At 49.4% G+C, this 18,056-nt stretch overlaps 1 protein-coding gene across 1 annotated transcript; it reads left to right on the top strand.

Annotated features, from left to right (window-relative positions):
* Positions 1-272: 272 nt before the first annotated feature.
* Positions 273-17,539, top strand: PTPN22 (protein tyrosine phosphatase non-receptor type 22). Its single transcript, XM_064635686.1, has 21 exons — positions 273-447; positions 3,213-3,321; positions 4,322-4,398; positions 5,338-5,433; positions 5,852-5,890; positions 6,275-6,346; positions 6,445-6,504; positions 6,946-7,088; positions 7,908-7,974; positions 9,014-9,091; positions 9,629-9,721; positions 11,029-11,105; positions 12,018-12,721; positions 13,782-13,895; positions 14,032-14,162; positions 14,861-14,888; positions 15,252-15,332; positions 15,626-15,729; positions 16,271-16,301; positions 16,480-16,557; positions 16,840-17,539. Exons 1-21 carry the CDS (start codon positions 361-363, stop codon positions 16,902-16,904), a joined length of 2,334 nt encoding a protein of 777 aa, XP_064491756.1. The 5' UTR covers positions 273-360; the 3' UTR covers positions 16,905-17,539.
* Positions 17,540-18,056: the final 517 nt, after the last annotated feature.

The following is an 18,056-nucleotide window of genomic DNA, read 5'->3' as shown; positions in this document are numbered from 1 at the left end:
AGTGATGGCTGGACATGGAATTGGGATGATGGGCTGCTTGGAGTGGTCTCCAAGGTGTGACCACCTCTGTGGCACAGCGCACACCCGGGGCACTCATGCCCCGCTCTCTGTGCCCACCCTGCGGCGAGACCCCACATCAAGGGTGTGTGGTTTTAAAAGAGGGCGCCAGGGCCCCGTGCTGGCTGGTTTGTTGTGTTATTTGCCCACAGTATCTGCTACGTACTAGTTTCCTCTCGGGCTGCTGATGAAGTCAGTAACCACAGCCCGTGCTCTGCTCCCGGCCGGCGCCTTCCACTGCGCACGCACTTGACATGTCCCTTCCCAGCAGGGCCAGGCCAGGCACGCTCCGTCCCCGGCACCATGGACCAAAGGGAGATCCTGCTACAGAACCTGGAAAGGGCCCAAGGCAAGAAGCTCAACCGAGGGGAGTTTGCAGAGGAGTTTTTGGTAAGTTCCCTCCAGGCTCCGCTCGGTGTTTCTGCTCGTTTCGAAGGGAACCACTCAGCCACGGGGACAAGATCTGCGTGTGACACTAAGGTTGTCTGGGGGTTTTATAACAGAAAGTCACCCAGGAGTTAACTGGGCTAAAAGGAATGTAAAGACAGAAGAGGAATTTAATAGTTTGCATTCAAACTCTTTGCTTTTTAGCTAATTACCCGAGTGCTTCCTGTTTTCTGCTTTGTGAATGCACTTGTCAAGACACAGTTTCACTTTGCCTGGTAACAGAATGGGGGGACAGGGAGGAATATGGACCCTCTGCCCCTTCTCCCCATTGCAATCTGTTATACCTGTGACATGTGTGTTCCTACCAGGGATCTCCAAAGCTCCTTGAATTAGCTTTTCCTTTTTTACAATAGAGCACAGGTTGCCCAGAGCAGCTGTGGGTGTCCAGTCCCTGGAATTGTCCAAGGCCAGGTTGGACAGGGCTTGGAGCAACCTGGGAGAGTGGGAGGTGTCCCTGCCCATGGCAGGGGGAGTAGAACAAGATGATCCTTAAGGTCCCTTCCAACCCAAACCATTTTATGATCTGGGATCTCTGTGCTGTATGACCAGCAGTGCTCCTGGCCCCTCCAGGAAACTCTTTCTTGTTCCCTCAAAGCAAAATCTGCAAAAAATGCTGATGGCTCCCACCACCCCCTGCATTCTGCAGTGCCCAGCTAGTTCAGATCTGTGCAGTGCCCTGAATTTGTGAGCTCTCTGACATGTTTTTATTTGTTGAGGTGGCAGGGGTGAGGCTCAGATGGCAATGCACCATCTCAGAGCTAAACCTGGTGGCTGGTGATGGCTCTTGGTGTGTCAGCTCTGGCTCTGGCAGGCTGTCTGGGCTGCTCTGAGAGGCAACAACATTGCCCAGCTTTAACAGACATCGGGAAGGGTAAACCTGGTACCTCTGTGAGATCTGAGACGTGTCAAACACCAGACTAAGCCCTGGCTGTGGCAGTGGGCTCTGGGCACAGGGGTTACTAATGGGTCCCCACGAGATCCAGCCCTGCTTTGTTGTACCAGCCAAATCTGGCACTTCAAACACTCAGGAAAAGCTGAGTGCTTGGTTTCCAGGTGTCTGGGGTAGAGGGAAGTGATTAATCTGAGCCTGCAGTGACAGTCTGTTGTTCCATGGAACAAAGCGCTGTCACAGGCTGCTGAATTTCCCCTCTCGCTGACAGGCTGTGCTTTGTGTGTGAGGCAGCAAGCTCTGAGCCCTGGTGCACAAACTGCCTCCAGCAGCCAAATGTATTCATTTCTGACCAAAATGGCAGGTAGAAGTGGTCAAGGCTGCATTTCCTCTTGTATGGGATAAGATCTTCCCAGCGTGACCCGAGTTGCCGCCGCTTTTGCAAGGCCGGGGCCTTTCCAGGTGATTGTGCTGGCTTGTGTTTCCAAACTAGATAGAAATGCTCAGTGCCATTACTCCATCCTAATTCCTGCCCTCTCCTTGTCTGACCAAGCATTTGTACATGGAAATTGTGGTGGTGTTACTGTAAATTACAGGGGGGCTGTTTGAGTCCCCTTTTCCTGCCTGTGCAATCTCACAGATGGAGTTTGATCCTTACTGCTCTACACAGTTTCCCCAGGGCAGTGGTCACAGCCCCAAGGCTGGAAGAACTCAAGGAACATTTGGACAGCACTCTCAGGCAGAGGGTGGGATTTTGGGATGTCCTGTGCAAGGCCAGGAGTTGGACTTGATGATCTCTGTGGGTCTCTTTCAAGAGGGGACATTCTGTGACTCCATGATTCTGTGATTCTCACTTGCTGTCCCATATTGTAGGCATTTCCCAAGTGGTTTTATGTCATATTATTCAGGGACAGAAAAGTAGGATGATTCAGAGCCTCAGCTCTGGGAACCCCATGTTCTTAATTAACAGAGGCTGGACACGTCCTGGGCCTCCTGTACCTTCTCCCTCCCACATTCCATCAGGTCTGTGAGATGTAGCTCCTGGGGTCTTGTGGCTGAATTTAGTGTTTTAAAACTGCAGTTTAATGTTAAAAACCAGCAACTCTGACTGAGACAAAAAAAATATAAAAGAAAAAATACAGCAAGGATGGTGCTTCTGAAGTTGATGGTGACAAATAGTGTGTGTTATTTAGAAGCTGATGGCAGTGAAATAAAATTTCATCATTTGTTAGGAGACAGATGCTTCAACTCTCTGTGAGTGCTTTATCCTGGAAATGAGAGAGATGAGAGATTTGCAGCCCTAAGGGTCTGTCCCAGGACTCCTTCTCCCCTCTTTTTCATCAGTCCATGTTGCTGCTCTGCTCTGGTTGCTCGTGCTCCCTTTGTGTTTGCAATCATAGATAGGGGCATCTTTACCAAAAGTGAGAAGAATCAATCAATTCATCTGTCTTTTCTGATATCATTTGTTCAAGGTAGTTTAACAGTGTCACTCCTTTTATCTGGGTGCCAACTGTACTGAGAGTAATTCCCCCGTGTCTCACTTGTGAGGGTGATGCTTTGTGTCACTTCAGGAGCCGACGTGTGGGCACTGCCTCAGCACACACTTTCCATTCTTCAGAAGCCTGTGTTGGGGCTCTCAGGTGGTTCTGTGTCTATTCTTGCTCTGAGTATCTCGAGAAAAGCCACTCAGGAAAGAATTAATGGTACTGACCTTGCTTTGTGGCAGCAAACCTGACCCCTGGAGACCTTCACACGTGCTCTCCAGTACTGTGCTGGATGTAACACCTCTGCTGTAATTTGTTCCATTCTTTTATCACAGAAGCTGAAAAGGCAAACAACAAAGTACAAGCTGGATAAAATCTACCCTACAGCAGCGGCTGAGCAACCAGAGAATGTCAAGAAGAACAGATACAAGGACATCTTACCCTGTAGGTTGGAAATGGCACATGTTTCTATTCAGCCTTTTGTTTTTCCAGCTCCAGTGTGTTCTCATCCTCCAGTACTCGCCTGCACAGTTGTTGTATGGGAGCATCTCACTGCTGGCTCTTGGCCTTGAATCCTGCTGTTCAGATTTAAGGCTTTGGCTGCTGCAGTCCATGCTCTGGGAGACTTTGGCACACACTGATGGTCTCAGGCACACAGTGTGATTTTGGGGTTTTCCTGTGCAGGGCCAGGAGTTGGACTTGATGATCCTTGGGGGTGTCTTCCAGCTCAGGATGTTCTATGATTCTGTGATATTTTTAGAGACAGAAGAACCGCTGTTCTCTAGGAAATACATCCCTCAATGATCATCCTTGCAAGCTTTCTGGGTGCCATTGCAAGCACTGGTTTTCCAAGGCTTTCTAGAAAATGGCTTTGGACAAAGATGTCTCCATGATGTACAGGCAAAACCTGCTGTGGTTTGTCCTGGCTTCATGTGGTGGTCTCCAAAGGACATGCTGTCCCAGGATCAGAGCAGACTGCCCCTTTCATCCATCCTATCTTGGAAAAAAATAAATCAGAGAATAATTAAGGTTGGAAAAGACCTCCAAGATCATCAAGTCCAACCTTTGAACCATTGTATCTAACCCCACAGACCTGGTTTGAGCCTGTCAGATGCAGTGCTGGGTGATTTTAGGTTTGGCTTGCTGCACAGTCAGAGGGGTCAGCGTTGCACTGGGGTAGTGGCAGCACCAGCAGCTCTCCCCTAAGCCCTCACCCCCACCCCAAAAGGAGCTTGTCCATCCCCTGTGTGTGTAGGCAGCTCTGGGCAGGGCTGTGGGGAGGTGTGGGAGGGAACACCAGCTGCTTGCACAGCCACTCACCTGCTCTGGGATGAGCTCTCTGGTGTCAGTGCTCCTTCAAAGCACCTTGTGCTGCACCCCAAGGAGCTCAGCAGCCCTGACACACAGACACTGACTGCTGCTGCTTCTGCTTTTGTGCCTGCAGTTGACCACAGCAGAGTGGAGTTGTCCCTGATTACATGTGACACAGATTCCCATTACATCAATGCCAACTTCATCAAGGTATTGCCTCTTTCGTGGTGTTTTGCCCTGCAAAGGTGTTCGTGGGGTCACCTCACTGAGTTGTGCCAGGAGGAGCAGGTTGGGAGCTCTGTTCAATGAAAGGACTCTGCAGGAGTTTCTGGGCTGTGCTCAAGGATAGCTGTGTACAACCAGGGAGCCCTCCAAAAAACACCCCGTGCAGCACAGAGCCACCAGGCCACAGGGCAAGGGACGTGTGCTTGCACTGGTGGAACAGTTTGTGGTTCACAGCCCCGACTTCCTCGTCGGCGTTGCAGCCTGGGGTGGGTGACAGTGGTGCAAAACTGCCTGTGGCCAGAGTCACCTTGGCTGAAAGCAGAGCAGAGGCAGGAAGCCTTGCACTGCAGCACGGCTGGGACCCGCTGCAGGGACCAGCAACGGGGCAGGTCAGCGTGGGCTGGCCCTCCAGCAGGAGCTCCACGAGTTTTGGGACTCTCCAACACCTTTGGGACCCTTCTCTGATTGAAAGATAGATGGACAGATGGATTGATATGGATAGATAGATATATAGACAGGTAGATAGATAGACTTCCTTCATTCTCCATGACAGTGATCCAGGGATCTGTGCAATCCATCTGGAGAGGAACAGGCCTTACCAACCCTTCCCAACAGACCTTCACGGTTCATTCTTTGGCACCAGCTGTGGCCACGTCACCTCCAAGCTCCCAGATGCACTGCAAGAGCTGGTGGTGGTCTCTGGGAGCAGCCCCAACCCAGCTCCCTGGTCTGGCCCTCCCTTTGGGAGGTTTGCACACCATTGTTTGATTTAATGTAGGTGCCTAAAATTCAACTGTATGTATGAAAGTCCTTCTAAATCCTTAACAGGCTCATTGAATAAGGTCAGATTCAGAGGGAGGAATGACTTTATTTCTGCTGGTGAACTATGCACAGATGTCTCCATGTCTGATTTGAATGTTCTAGGGTGTCTATGGGCCAAGAGCATACATTGCTACCCAGGGTCCTCTCCCCACTACTGTCGTTGACTTTTGGAGGATGATTTGGGAGTATGAAGTCCTGGTAAGGTGCAGATTTATATTTAAAATTTATATGTTTGGGAGGATTTTTTTTGGTTTGGTTTGGTTTGGTTGTTTTGTTTTTTCTTTTAAGAAACGTTGTCCATACAGGCAGAAGTCCTTTGTGGGTCAGAGGGAGCAAAAGGGTTTTACTCCAGATGTTGTGTGTGCCCCAAATCCCTCCCATCAGCTTCCTGTGCCAGGAATCTGCTGGTGGCTGTCTCTGCCTTCGGGCTCTGGGTGGGAAGGTCCTTGTGCCTGGGGCTGTGGGTGATGGTCCCTGTTTTGCAGTTGTGGCTGAGGGGAAAGCAGCCCACAGAACCTCCTCATTGCTGATAAAGACCTGCAAGGAATGAGTGTGTTTTCACTGCCTGGATAAGGAACTTGTGTTCAGGCTTCTCTAATGAACCTTCTTTCTGCAGGTCGTGGTCATGGCTTGTATGGAGTTTGAAATGGGGAAGGTGAGTGGTGTGTGACAGTGCCAGGGCAGGGTGAGAGGAGCAGCTTTTTATTAAATCTCATTAGTGACAGTGAGTTTCTGTTTGATATGAGCTGTTTTCTGAGTCTCCAGCTGCAAATGATCTAGTGGGAGGTGTCCCTGCCCTTGGCAGGGGGGGTGGAACGAGATGACCTTTAAGGTGCCTTCCAACCCAAACCCTTCTGTGACTGTGAAATTCTTAAGCTGTTTCCAGTAGCATAAAGAGCCTCTCTGGAAAGGAAAGTGGTGGCTCCAGGGAAGGGGAGGCTGGAGCTGCCCAGCAACGTGAATTTTCTCCTGAAAATTGAGACAGGAGCATGGCTGGGCCAGCAGGGAATAACCAAACACATCCTGCTTCTCCCAACAGAAGAAGTGTGAGCGGTACTGGGCGGAGGTGGAGGGCTCCCCCCTGCACTGCGGCCCCTTCTCCATCACCTGTGTGAGTGCAGCCCCCACAGCACCGTGTCCTGCCCCAGCACCTGCCCCAGCACCCCGTGGCACCCACTGGAAATGTGACTCTGACTTCTCGTTCTGCAGGAAGCCGAGGAGAAGAGGAATGAGTACGTGATCAGGGCTTTGAAGGTGACCTTCAACGGGGTAAGTAGGAAAGGTCAAGGTAGGAAGTGCATCTTGGATGGCTTTATTATATAAATAATATATTCAGATACGGTACATTTTGGGCAGAAAATTTCATGCTGGTCAGGCTGCTGGTTTAGATTTGACAGTAGTTGAGGGAACAAAGAAAGCAAAAAATTAGTTACCTCAAACGCCAGTTTCTGAAGCTGTCTGTCAGTTCTGGCAATAAGTGAAGCCAACAGGTAAAGTCAAGAATGTCATAAAATGGCTTCTGCAGCAAAACCAGCAGCAAACTGCTCCTCTGCCCTTTGCCTGCTGGTGCAGGCAGGACCTGGAGATGTCTGCAGCAATCCAGCTTCCCCTTGCCATGCCAACCCCCCTGTTTGTGCCTGCAGGAGCTGTGGCAGCGTCCCCTCGGTGGCACGGGCCGGCCCAGCCCCTGCCAGCTCTCTCCTCTTGCAGGTGACCCGCACCACCCACCAGTTCCACTACAAAAACTGGCCAGACCACCACGTCCCCTCCTCCATTGACCCCATCCTGGAGCTCATCAGGGAGATTCGCTGCTACCAGCCAGATGACAGTGTCCCTGTCTGCATCCACTGCAGGTGGGTGAGGTGGCTACCACTGGGGGAGGGCTGCTGGCCCCCTGGACCCCATGCTCCTGCTTCCCAAGTGGCCACAGGTGATGGCAGCTGGCCAAGCCCTCAGCCAAGCTCCTCTTGTGGGAAGCCCTAAGGCAAAGGGGTCCTCTGAGGACAGCTGGCATGGCCAGGTGACAGGGAAGGAGACAGGTAGCAGCAGGCCAGCAATAGAATCATAGAATCATGGCATTGTTCAGCTTGGAAAAGACCTTCAAAATGATCAAACCCAACCATTAACCCAACACTGCCAAGGCCACCACTAAACCACATCCCCACATCTACATGTCTTTTACATTCCTCCAAGGATGTGACTTCACCACTGCTCTGGGAAGCTGTGCCAGGGCTGGGCAACCCTCTTGGTGAAGAAAATTTTCCTAATATCCAATCTAAACCTCCCGTGGCACAACCTGAGGCTGTTTCCTCTTGTCCTGTCGCTTGTTACTTGGAGAAGAGGCTGACCCCCACCTGGCTACAACCTCCTTGTGGTTGTGGAGAGTGAGAAGGTCTAGTTAAGAGATCACCAACTCTGGGCATGTCCATGTGTGGCTGGTCACCACAGGGGGACTGAGAACTGTTTTCAGGGGACAAGCTGTGCCTCCCAGCCCGCAGCAAAGCCAGGGGCAGGTGGAGCCCTACATGGGGTGAAGCTCAGCAGGGCTGTCGTGCAGGTCTGCACCTTCTGCTGTGTGGGACAGGAGGGTCACAGGTGGCTGTGGGTCTTCTCCAAATGTCCTTGTCAGCAAGCACAGGGTGCCCCCCGTGACGCTGTGGCTGTCGTTGCAGTGCTGGCTGTGGCAGGACGGGCGTCATCTGTGCCATCGACTACACCCAGAAGCTGCTGCAGGACGGGGTGAGTGCCAGCCCTCGGCACCTTTGGATGGCACCTGCACCCCCCTGGCTCTCCCTCACCTCTCTGTCCCTTTCCCCCCCTCTGACTGCATATTTCAGGTGACAGCCATGAACACAAGCTCCCTGCAGCCTGAGTGGAGAGCAGCGGTGGCCAAACTGATGCTCCATTCCCAGCCTGTGCTGCTTCTCCTCTTCAGGCTCTTCCACTGCTCCTGCCCCATCCCAATGGGACAGCATCACACCAATGGGGCAGAATCCCCCCTCCATTGCTCCCTCTGGCCAGACCTTGACCTCACAGCACTTGGCTCTGCTCTGACCTTCACTCTTCAAAGCAACTTTAGTGTCTATATTTGTCTGTCTGCACTTACACATCAGATACCCAGTGTTTCCAGACTAACACCCTGTTTCACTCTGACTCTCCAATTTTGATGTGGGGGCAATAATCCCTGGCCCCAGGGCAGGTTGCTGGGACTCAGAGTAGGGGCTGCTGTGTTCTGTTCCCCAGTTCCCTAAACCAAACCCACCCATCTGGGTTTCGTGTCCTTCGTGCTTTCCACAGATGTTACCAGGGCTGTTGTAAAAGGGTATTTTCTGTGGAGTGTGAGACAGGAGGGAGAAGGCTTGTAATAAAAAATGGCTCTTTAAGCAGGTCCTTTGTTAAAAATACTTGCAATAGGAGGTCTGGATTTCAGACACTGCTCTAAAGTGCGTCATGGCTTGGAATCTGCTTAGAATTAGACCTGTCTGCAATTTTGTCAGAGAAATCATAGAAATCATGGAAAGACTTGGGTGGGAAGGGACCTTAAAGCCCATCCCATTCCACCCCTGTCATAGGCAGGGACACCTTCCACTAGCCCAGGTTGCTCCAAGCCCCATCCAACCAAGCCTTGGACACTTCAGGAACGGGGCAGCCACAGCTTCTCTGGGCACCCTGTGCCAGGGCCTCCCCACCCTCACAGGGAAGAATTCCTTCCCAAAATTTAATCCAAATTTCTCCTCTTTTAATTTAAAACCACTTCACCTTCTACCCTTCTCTCAAGATTGTTCCGGTGAACTTCAGCGTGTTCAGCCTGATCCAGGAGATGCGCACGCAGAGGCCCTGCCTCGTGCAGACCAAGGTATGGTTGGGAAATCTCCCCCATCCTGGGACCTCACCTTTTCCCCAGGAGGGTTTGCAGCATGGAAACCCGGAGTGGTTGTGCTGGTGGGAGCTGGGGGGTGAAGATGTTCTGCAAAGTCCCTTTTCTGAACAGAAGGGTGATTTTGCAGAAATGAATTTGGTAGCTGACCATTTCCTCGTGGGCAGCTGGGACAGTGCTTGCAGAGTGACTTATTGAAGGCTTACACTGTGAAACAAGGCACTGTCCAGGAAATAAAGTGGGAACTTTTCTCTGCTGAGGCAGCCTGAAGAGGAAGCTTGGTGCAGAGCAGCATTGTTTGTGCACCCAAAAACCCCCCAAATGCTTCAGTCTGAGCCCTGTGATAGTTGTGGCTTCTGCCTCTTCTGAGAATTCACACCCTGCCAACAGACAGGAAAGTGGCAGCTTCTCTCAAGGGTGATGCTTCGTTTGGGCAGAGGTGACCATTTACAGGGATCTCAGGTGCTGGCACTCATGCTTATTTGTCTGCAATTTGTTTATTTGTCTGGAATGCAGGAGCAGTATGAGCTGGTTTATGATGTGGTGATTGAGCTCTTCAGAAGGAGGATTAAAGCACTCGATTCCCAGAAAGATTCTGCTGATTCCCAGGTAAAAGTCCCAGAACAAACACCCTGCCTCTAATCTCGATTCCTGCTGCAGGCCTGGGATCAATCCCCATGTTTCCTGCTCCCCTTGATGCCCAAATTGATTCTCTTTTGAAGCTGACCCATGAGAATCCAGCTCTGAACGTGCAATGCTTATCACAATCAACACCTAAATTTTTCTTTGGTCCTCAAACCATTTTATATTTTCTATATACTTACATAATTGCTTAATGCCACGAGTGAATAGAAAAGCACCAGCTTACCACAGTAGTGGCTGATTTCCATGGGGATGTGCCAGTGGAACTTGTCTTCAGGAAGTGTTTCTGAGCAACAGTGTGACTTTAGTCCAGGTTGGGAAGGTCCAGGTTGGGAAGCTTGGGAACACAAGGTGGTGTGGCTGAAAGTGTTACCTGCTGGTGTGCTAGTGAGGCAATCAGCACTACAGCCCATCTGTGGGAGAGAGGAGGGTAAAATATCTGGTGAAAAAACATGGCAAAGTCTTTCAAATCCGCTGCACCTTCAAGGAGAAATAATGTGGTCTTGGTATGCATATAAACAGGAATATCCAAAACATCCCTGGCTAAGCTTTTCTTTGCTCTTGCTGCTCTGTGGCTGCTGGAATGAGCCTCACTGTTCCTGTGTAGCTGTTTGAATGCAGATGAAGTAAATGCATTGACATTCTCTGAGCTCATTTGCTCAGAGCCTTTTTTCTAAAGAATTGGGAAGAGGATCCTATGACGGGATTTCTGCCTCAGTCTTGACACAGGATTTGCAGGATGTCCCAAGCCAGAGCTGAGTGAGAAAAGAGCTGGAAACCCCCTTTCTCTGTGTGTGTTATGGACAGGCTGTGAGCAGAAGAGATGCAGGACTGGGTTGACATTAAATGCAGAGAATGTTTCAAGTCTGGATGTTGTTTTGCACCTCCTGTCCAAACCTCTCAGCCCCTCAAACCTCCCCGTCCTCTGAGGGCACTGGGGGTGGCCATGAGCTGGTGTCACGGGTGAAACCAGCACCCAACTTGCCTGGCCACACGCCCACATGGGCTCCTGAAGGCAGAGAACTCTGCACAGGCTGCTGGGCACAGCTGGATGGTTGTAGGACTTGCTGTACCCTCATTCCAAACTGCTCTTTGGGAGATTCCGTCCGCAGTTTTCAGCTCTAACTTGGGTGTTTTCAAGTTGGTGCTTGTCATTTCCCAACTGTATTAATAATTAAAAGTAGTTGGTGCAAATTCCAGCTCCTGAAGCACCATGTTGGTGTTCTTTGCATTCTCCCTCCTCACTCTTGTTTCCCAAACTTTCCTTTCCCTAGGTACGAGCAGGGCCTCCTGCAGCCAAGCCAGTCCTGACTCCAGTGGAAGACATTTATGGTCTGAGTTTACTCACCTGGTAAGGCCACAGCACCACTGTCCCTGGGTTGGTATTTGTCCCACTTGGACTCTCATGTTTGTTCCTACCATAATTCATAGAATCATGGAATTGCTAAGGTTGGAAAAGACCTCTAAGACCATTGAGTCCAACCCTTAATGCAGCACTGCCAGATCCAACACTAAACCATGTCCCCAAGTGTCACATCTTCATGGTTTTGGAACACTTCCAGGGACAGTGATTCCACCACTTCCCTGGGCAGCATATTCAAATGCCTGATCACCCTCTCAGTGAAGAAATTTTCCCTAATTTCCTGATGATTCCTGCTCTTCTCCCTGATGTGGCTCTGAGGCTGCCTCAGCCCCTTCCCTCTTTGCCATCACCTGTCCCCCTGTTCTGCCCTGGGATCTGCTTCACTTTATGCTTATGTGATGTTTCACATATGAATTGAAAACAGTTTAAAAATGGCTCATGCACTTGGAAACACCCCAGAGCTGGGTCATCCCAACCCTCTGCCTGGCAGTGTGCACCCCACAGGGTGCCCCCAGGCTGGTCCCACCTTCCCTCTGCACGTGCTGCTGCAGTGCCTCTTGCTGCAGGAATAGCAGTCCTGAGGAGTCCAACTTCCCAACACAGGCAGCTTCCGAGGGTGGTGGGATCTCTGTGGGCAAGTTTTGGGTTGCAGTGTCTGCTCTCTGTAAATAATTTTGCTTTTTGGCACAGTTTACTGGAGTAAAGGGGCCTCCTCTGTTCACCATTCAACCGTGTTCAAGTGGGGCACAGTCCTTCCCTGCACTCCTGGCTGCAGACTGAGCTGAGAGAATTCCTGAGGGAATTGCTCCTGGGAGCAATGGGGTGGGCTTTGTTAGTAGGTTAACAGGGTTTTCTGAGCATTCCATGGCTTTGACTCCACGTCACGGTGCTTTGTTGCAGCTCAGAGCGAGAGGAGCGTGACGAGCACCAACATCTTCCTCCAGTGGCACAAAGCAAAGCGTCCCTGCCATCTCCGTGTGCCCCAGGAACACAGGACAGCTCTGGCCGTGGAGTTCCCCCCATCAGACAGGCCTTCTCCTTTGGTGCTCTGAACTTCATCAGCTGCAGGAAGGCAGCTCCTGCCGAGCGAGGGGGGGCTGGGGACGCCCCTCGGAAACGCCGCAGCTGGGAGCTGGACCTGGACCCCAAGGGAGCAGGAGGGAGGGGGCCTGGTGGCAGAGCACCTCTGACATGGACTGCATCGACCCCTTTAGTGCTGGGGCAGCGGGGAGAAGACTGGGAATGGGATGGAAGGGGCGCCAAGCCTGTTTGGAGTTCACAGTGGCTGAACGCTGGTCACTCAAGCTTCCAGGATGGATTTTCCCCTGTGGACCTGAACCCCTCCAGACGAGAAGCAGATGGCCCCCCAAGCCACAGGAACCATGGGCAATGCCCTCACCCTTATCTCTGCTCAGCAGAAGATCCCTACTTCTCGTCACTCTCTCCAGACGACCCCGTGTCCCCAGTGTTTTCTGAGTGCTTTGTGGAGGGGCAGGACGAGCTTCTTCCTTCTTGTGCTGCCAGTGCCCCACTGCAGCCCTCCATAGCCAGCTCCCCACTGTCCCACCACGCTCCCCTGGACGAGGAGAGGATGTCCCCAGCAAGTAAGTGCTGCAGGGCTGGGATATATGGGGCTGGATCCCTCTGGATTGCTGGAGGGAGCAGATGGTGTGGTTTTTTGGTGTCCAGGCTGCTCCTCAGGACTGTGCTCCTATGGGAGCTGAGGGAACAACCAGTTTCGTCCTCACACTCTTTTCATCCTGCCTTAATTTTTTCCCATAAACAACATTTTTTGGAACAGCGTGATTTTGGGGTTTGCCTTAGTACACAGTGGTTCAGAGCAGCTGTGTAATGCAAACCTTGGAACAGCTCTCACGGGGAGGCGGGGGCTGGTGCTGACCAATTCTTACAACAAAAAAGCATTCAGAAAGCTCCCAGATGTGGTTTTCTCTGAGGATGCAGTTTCCAGGTCAAAACCCACTGCTTTCTGCAAAATGTCTTGCAGGGGGACACTGAAATCTTAGTGAGACTGAGAGAACCAGGACTTCAGAGTCCAGAGCATCCTGATCTAGTGGGTGACACCCCCACCCATGGCAGGAGTTGGAACTAGATGGTTTTTAAGGTCCCTTCCAACCCAAACCATTCTATGATTTTATGATTCAACATAAGTGTTTTGCCCAGATCTTGTGGCCTTAAGACCATCATTCTCCATGTGAGAAAGGCAGAATTATTCCTTGGCCCACTCAGACACTTCCTTTTGCCTGCAGCTTTGGCATTTGCTCCGCTTTGTGCTGCTCAGGCCCTTCAGCATTCAAGGTCACAAAAACATGCTCGTTATCCAGGTGCTCCTGGGAAGTTCTGGGAGTTGCAGCACAAGCCAAGCAGCAGCAGTTCCACCAGCTGCTCATCATCTTCCCCAGCCCAGTGGGAATTCTGCTGCCAGCTCTGCTGGAGGTCTGTCCCTGAGGCCACGTGGCCTGGTCAACTGGTGCTGAGATTCTCTGGATTTTTAACCACAATTTAGAGGTGTTTAACCATCACCTCTGGAGCGTGGCAGGGCAGGAGCAGTGTCGTGCCATGCAGGTAACCTGTCCATGTCTCTCCATGCAGGTAACCTGTCCATGTCTCTCCATGCAGGTAACCTGTCCATGTCTCTCCATGCAGGTAACCTGTCCGTGTCTTTCCAATTCCCCACCCTGCCACAGCCAGATGATGATGATGACCCCCCACCCCTGCCCCAGCGCACCCCTGAGTCCTTTATTGTGGCCAATGACCCGGGTAAGTGCACCCAACAATGTTAAATGTGGAGCACTGAGGGACCAGCCAACGTTTGTTGTTCCGTAGCGTCCGGCAGTGGCTGTGCTCCAGCTGCCTGGGGAGAGAAATGACCTCTCCTGTGTTCAATTGCTTCCAGGACAATTTCCTCTGGCCACTTCTGATTTTCAGCTTCCAGACAGAAATCCAAATATCGGGACCTCTTGGGAGTGGAGTGGTGAGACTCACTCAGAGGGCCTTCATGACTCTGTGAGGCTGAGACCATGTAAGGTAAGTAAGTGGCTTTTTATCTCTTCTCCAGCACTATCCCTGTGCTATTTTCCTTATCATGTTTCCTTCTGTGAGGAAGACCCTAGTTTTGGCACTTTGTACTTTCCATAAATTATTTCATAGAATCACACAATCCCAGAATGGTTTGGGTGGGAAAAAGTCTTAAAGCCCATCTCATTCCCACCCCCTGCCATGGGCAAGGACACCTTCCACTACACCAGGTTGCTCCAAGCCCTGTCCAACCTGATCTTGGACACTTCCAGGGATTTCAGGGCTCAGGACTGGAAGGAAGATATGGCCTCAGCCAGGCTCCTCCTCATCAACATCTACTTTACTCCAAACATTATTTTTGTGGGCCCTAAGTCCCATACAAGGTAATAAACACATTGTCCCTCATTTAGAGGAGGATAATGAAGACAGGAGGTTGGTGGTCCACTGAAGTTCACACAGCCCTGTGGAATAAACAGGAGTGGAACAAAATGTAGGCATCTCTTGATCATCCCGTAGCTGACTGACAGCTCTGTGGAGTGAGAGGATAAGGCACAAGTCTGTCTTCCATTACACGAGCGTGGGGGTGTGTGTGGGAGGGTGTTTGCACATCACATCCTTTCCTCCTCTTCTCTGGCTTCCTCATGTGCAAGAGGACGACATTTGGTTATGGGAATTTTAAATACCTGCCTTGTTTTCTTTGTTTTCAGAGTGTGAAGCTTCGGAGCCCCCCGAAAGGTATTAAGTTTAACGCTGTGATAATCTTTAGAATTAAGATCTGCTTTTTACTGAAGCTGCCTTGTTTAGTGAATGTCATTAGGATCTGTGCTTAGTCTGATGGAAATTTTGTGTTGCTAAATAGTTCTGGAACTAAATACTTCTAACCAGAACTAGACAGTTCTGCAACCAAAGGAATTGGCAGTTTTATATTTCCTAGTCGGCTCCTGCCTCATCCCATACATGAGGATGTTCCTTGCAGCCTCCTCTTCTGCTGCATGTTGTGTGTTTCCTCTGAGACAACTGAGATATGCTCGTTGGTTATAAAATATATTTTTTTTTTTTCAAGCTAGGTAGCCTACTCTTTTATCTTTGCTTTCTCAGAGACAGCCTGGGATCGCTCTGACTCTCCTCCCCCGCTTCCTGAAAGAACCCCGGAGTCGTTTGTTCTCACTGAGGCAGCAAGTGAGTGCTGAGCTCTTTTCTCAGGATGTAACTGAGGTTTTATATTCACACCTAAACCTGTGGATAGCTGAGATCGTGGCCCACTTGTTCAAAGCATTACCAGATAGTGCTTCAGGCCTTCAGGGCAGGAGAGTTCAGCAGATACAAAGAAAACAAACACAACCAGGGGACTTGCTGGAAATTTCTAAAAGTGGTGCATTGGAGGAAATGAAAAACAACAACAAAGCACTTAGGAAAAAGCAGGAGGATTTGTGAATGACCACTGAAAACACATGTATGATGTATGTTCCCAGGTCTGCAGCCTGCTGCAAGAAATTCCTCGAGTCCTGCGGGTTTGGAGAACAAGGGCTCTGAAACCTCATCCAAAGAGGCCATGAAGTGCTTCAGGAGGAGCAAGGTAAAGCAAACAAAAGAAAAGGTGTTGAAAATGGAGAAGGTGCCAGTGGCTGTGTCTTGGAACTCCAGCCACCCGGAGTGCCAGTTCCTCTTGGAGAAAGCTGTTCCAGTGGTGTGTCCTACAAGGGCCGAATCATCATCAGCCTCCTCTTTTTGTGACTCCTGTTAATTATCTTCATGAGGATAATTGTATCCCATTGTATTTTGGGATGTTGTGGTTGAGCAGAAAAGCATTTGAGGAAAACAGCAAGGAAAATACAAACTGGAGGCATTTGGGGTGACAAGGCCAGGGGCAGAGGGATTGACACAAGTCTGCTTTTCAGTCTCAGCTGCAGGACACAATGCTTTTTATGAGAATAATACATGTACATTTACCAGTGAACTCCCTTTATCACAGTAGCAGACTATTTATACATGAATATTTATCAGTGTATTTATACATGTCCATTTATCCATGAATTCCCTTTGTCACACCACCTGATCTGCTGCTTCCTACATTTTTTTCCAACAAGCCTTTTCTTTTTCTATTTTTTTTTTTACAGAGCATGAAAATATTGAAAAATGTGAGAAAAAGTAAGTCTTTAAGGCTAATGTGCATCTTCCCAATGGATTTAAACAAGTATTAAAATATGTGGGATGGAAATATGAAGGACTTTTCCAAAGTGAAAGTCCCTCCATATCTGCTATTTTGGAGCAGTTCAGGTCTTCAGGACCAGAGACCAACTGGTCCAATCTCATTTTTTATTTCTAGGCATCTGCAGCCCATCTTCACTGACAAAATCATCAGAGCCTGCCCCAACAAACCCTCTGAGGTCTTTCCTTAACTTTGGTATGTTTTCCTCTTTGTGTTTTGGTGGGAAGAACCTGTGTTTTGACAACCTAAATGCCAGGCAGAACACTAACAAATTACAAACGTTACAAATAATGTTTTTGCACATTTACAACTTTATTCACAACTACAGGATGTTGCTTTTCTACTGTATCTTAAAGTTTGGAAAGGAACTGAAATTACTAAGTATTTTCTAATACCTTATTATCTTACAGAATCACATAATCAACATCTGTAACATATGGAATATATTGCATTTAAAAAAATGTCATTTCTTCCTAGGCTTTGCAAATCGATTTTCAAAACCTAAAGGCCCAAGAAATCCACCCTCAACATGGAATATTTAGATGCATTTTATAGACTCTGTGTTGCAGATCTGTGAAGTCCTCCTGAGGCACCTGGAATGCTCATCCCAGTGAGGTTTCCAACAAAATAAACACATCAAAAGCTGTTGCATGGTATTGGCAGATCAGGCACTACTTGCACACTCTTCAACTGAAGATTTAAAGTGAAGAAGAGTGAAAAAAGGACCAACAGCTTTCAGTTAATTTACAACAAGGTGGAAAGTAAACCTGGGAATAGATATTTTATCCAAAGGAGGGACATATTTTTGTTGTGTTTTGGAATGGGATCACTTCAAAAGGATGGATTTGAGCCTAAACTGGAGATAGGACCCAGTGAAGACTGTGGAATGATCTGGAAGGCCAACAGAGCAGAATGAAGTGGGTCAAGACCCTGGATGGTGCAGGCTCAGCATCTCTTTGACATCACATTTGTAGGTCTACTGTAATCAAAGACACTTAAATGTTTACATTACTTGGACTAAAAAGTAACTAGCATCCTAGATTTTAGAAATAATTTAAGCTTTTTGTTTGTTTGTTTGTTTTTTTCCATCTAAGCACTTCAGAGAATTTGTCTGGATTTGGGTCAATAGGACTAAGATGGTGATTGATCCCGAATAAATTATACCCATTTAATTGACCCTGCTGTCCTTCTATCTGAAAAAAAAAATCCCAAACCACCACCACAGCAAGCAAAATATTATTGTTTTTCTAAAAAACAATGCTTTTTAAAAGGATCTGTGCGTCTCCACCACAAAATTTCAGGCGGAAACTGGGAAGATGAGATTCCTCACCAGATCCCACTGCTGTTTCTATCCTCAGTGGGGAGGGATAAAGATGCTGAAAACAGCTTTGTATGATTGTTTTCCTGTAAAGACAGAAACAAAACTGGAATATGCGGAATTCGGTCAAGAGGAATGTGCTGACCGCTGCTGGAGTAGAAAACTCAAGCTGATTTAAAGCTACTTTTGCTGGAGGAATAGTCAGAACTGCCTTATTTTTCACTCGAGTTGCGGGTTCCCTCAACAGCAGAGACTGGTTTAGTGGAATGTGTCTCTTCCCGTGGCAGGGGGTTGGAACGAGATGAGCTTTAATGTCCCTTCCAACCCGAACCACTCGGGGATTCTGTGGTTCCGTGATCCACTGATTTCATTCCCG

The sequence above is a fragment of the Pseudopipra pipra genome, chromosome 25, assembly GCF_036250125.1.
Source record: "Pseudopipra pipra isolate bDixPip1 chromosome 25, bDixPip1.hap1, whole genome shotgun sequence".
Classification (NCBI taxonomy): domain Eukaryota; kingdom Metazoa; phylum Chordata; class Aves; order Passeriformes; family Pipridae; genus Pseudopipra; species Pseudopipra pipra.
This window is presented reverse-complemented; position numbering and strand designations above follow the sequence as displayed.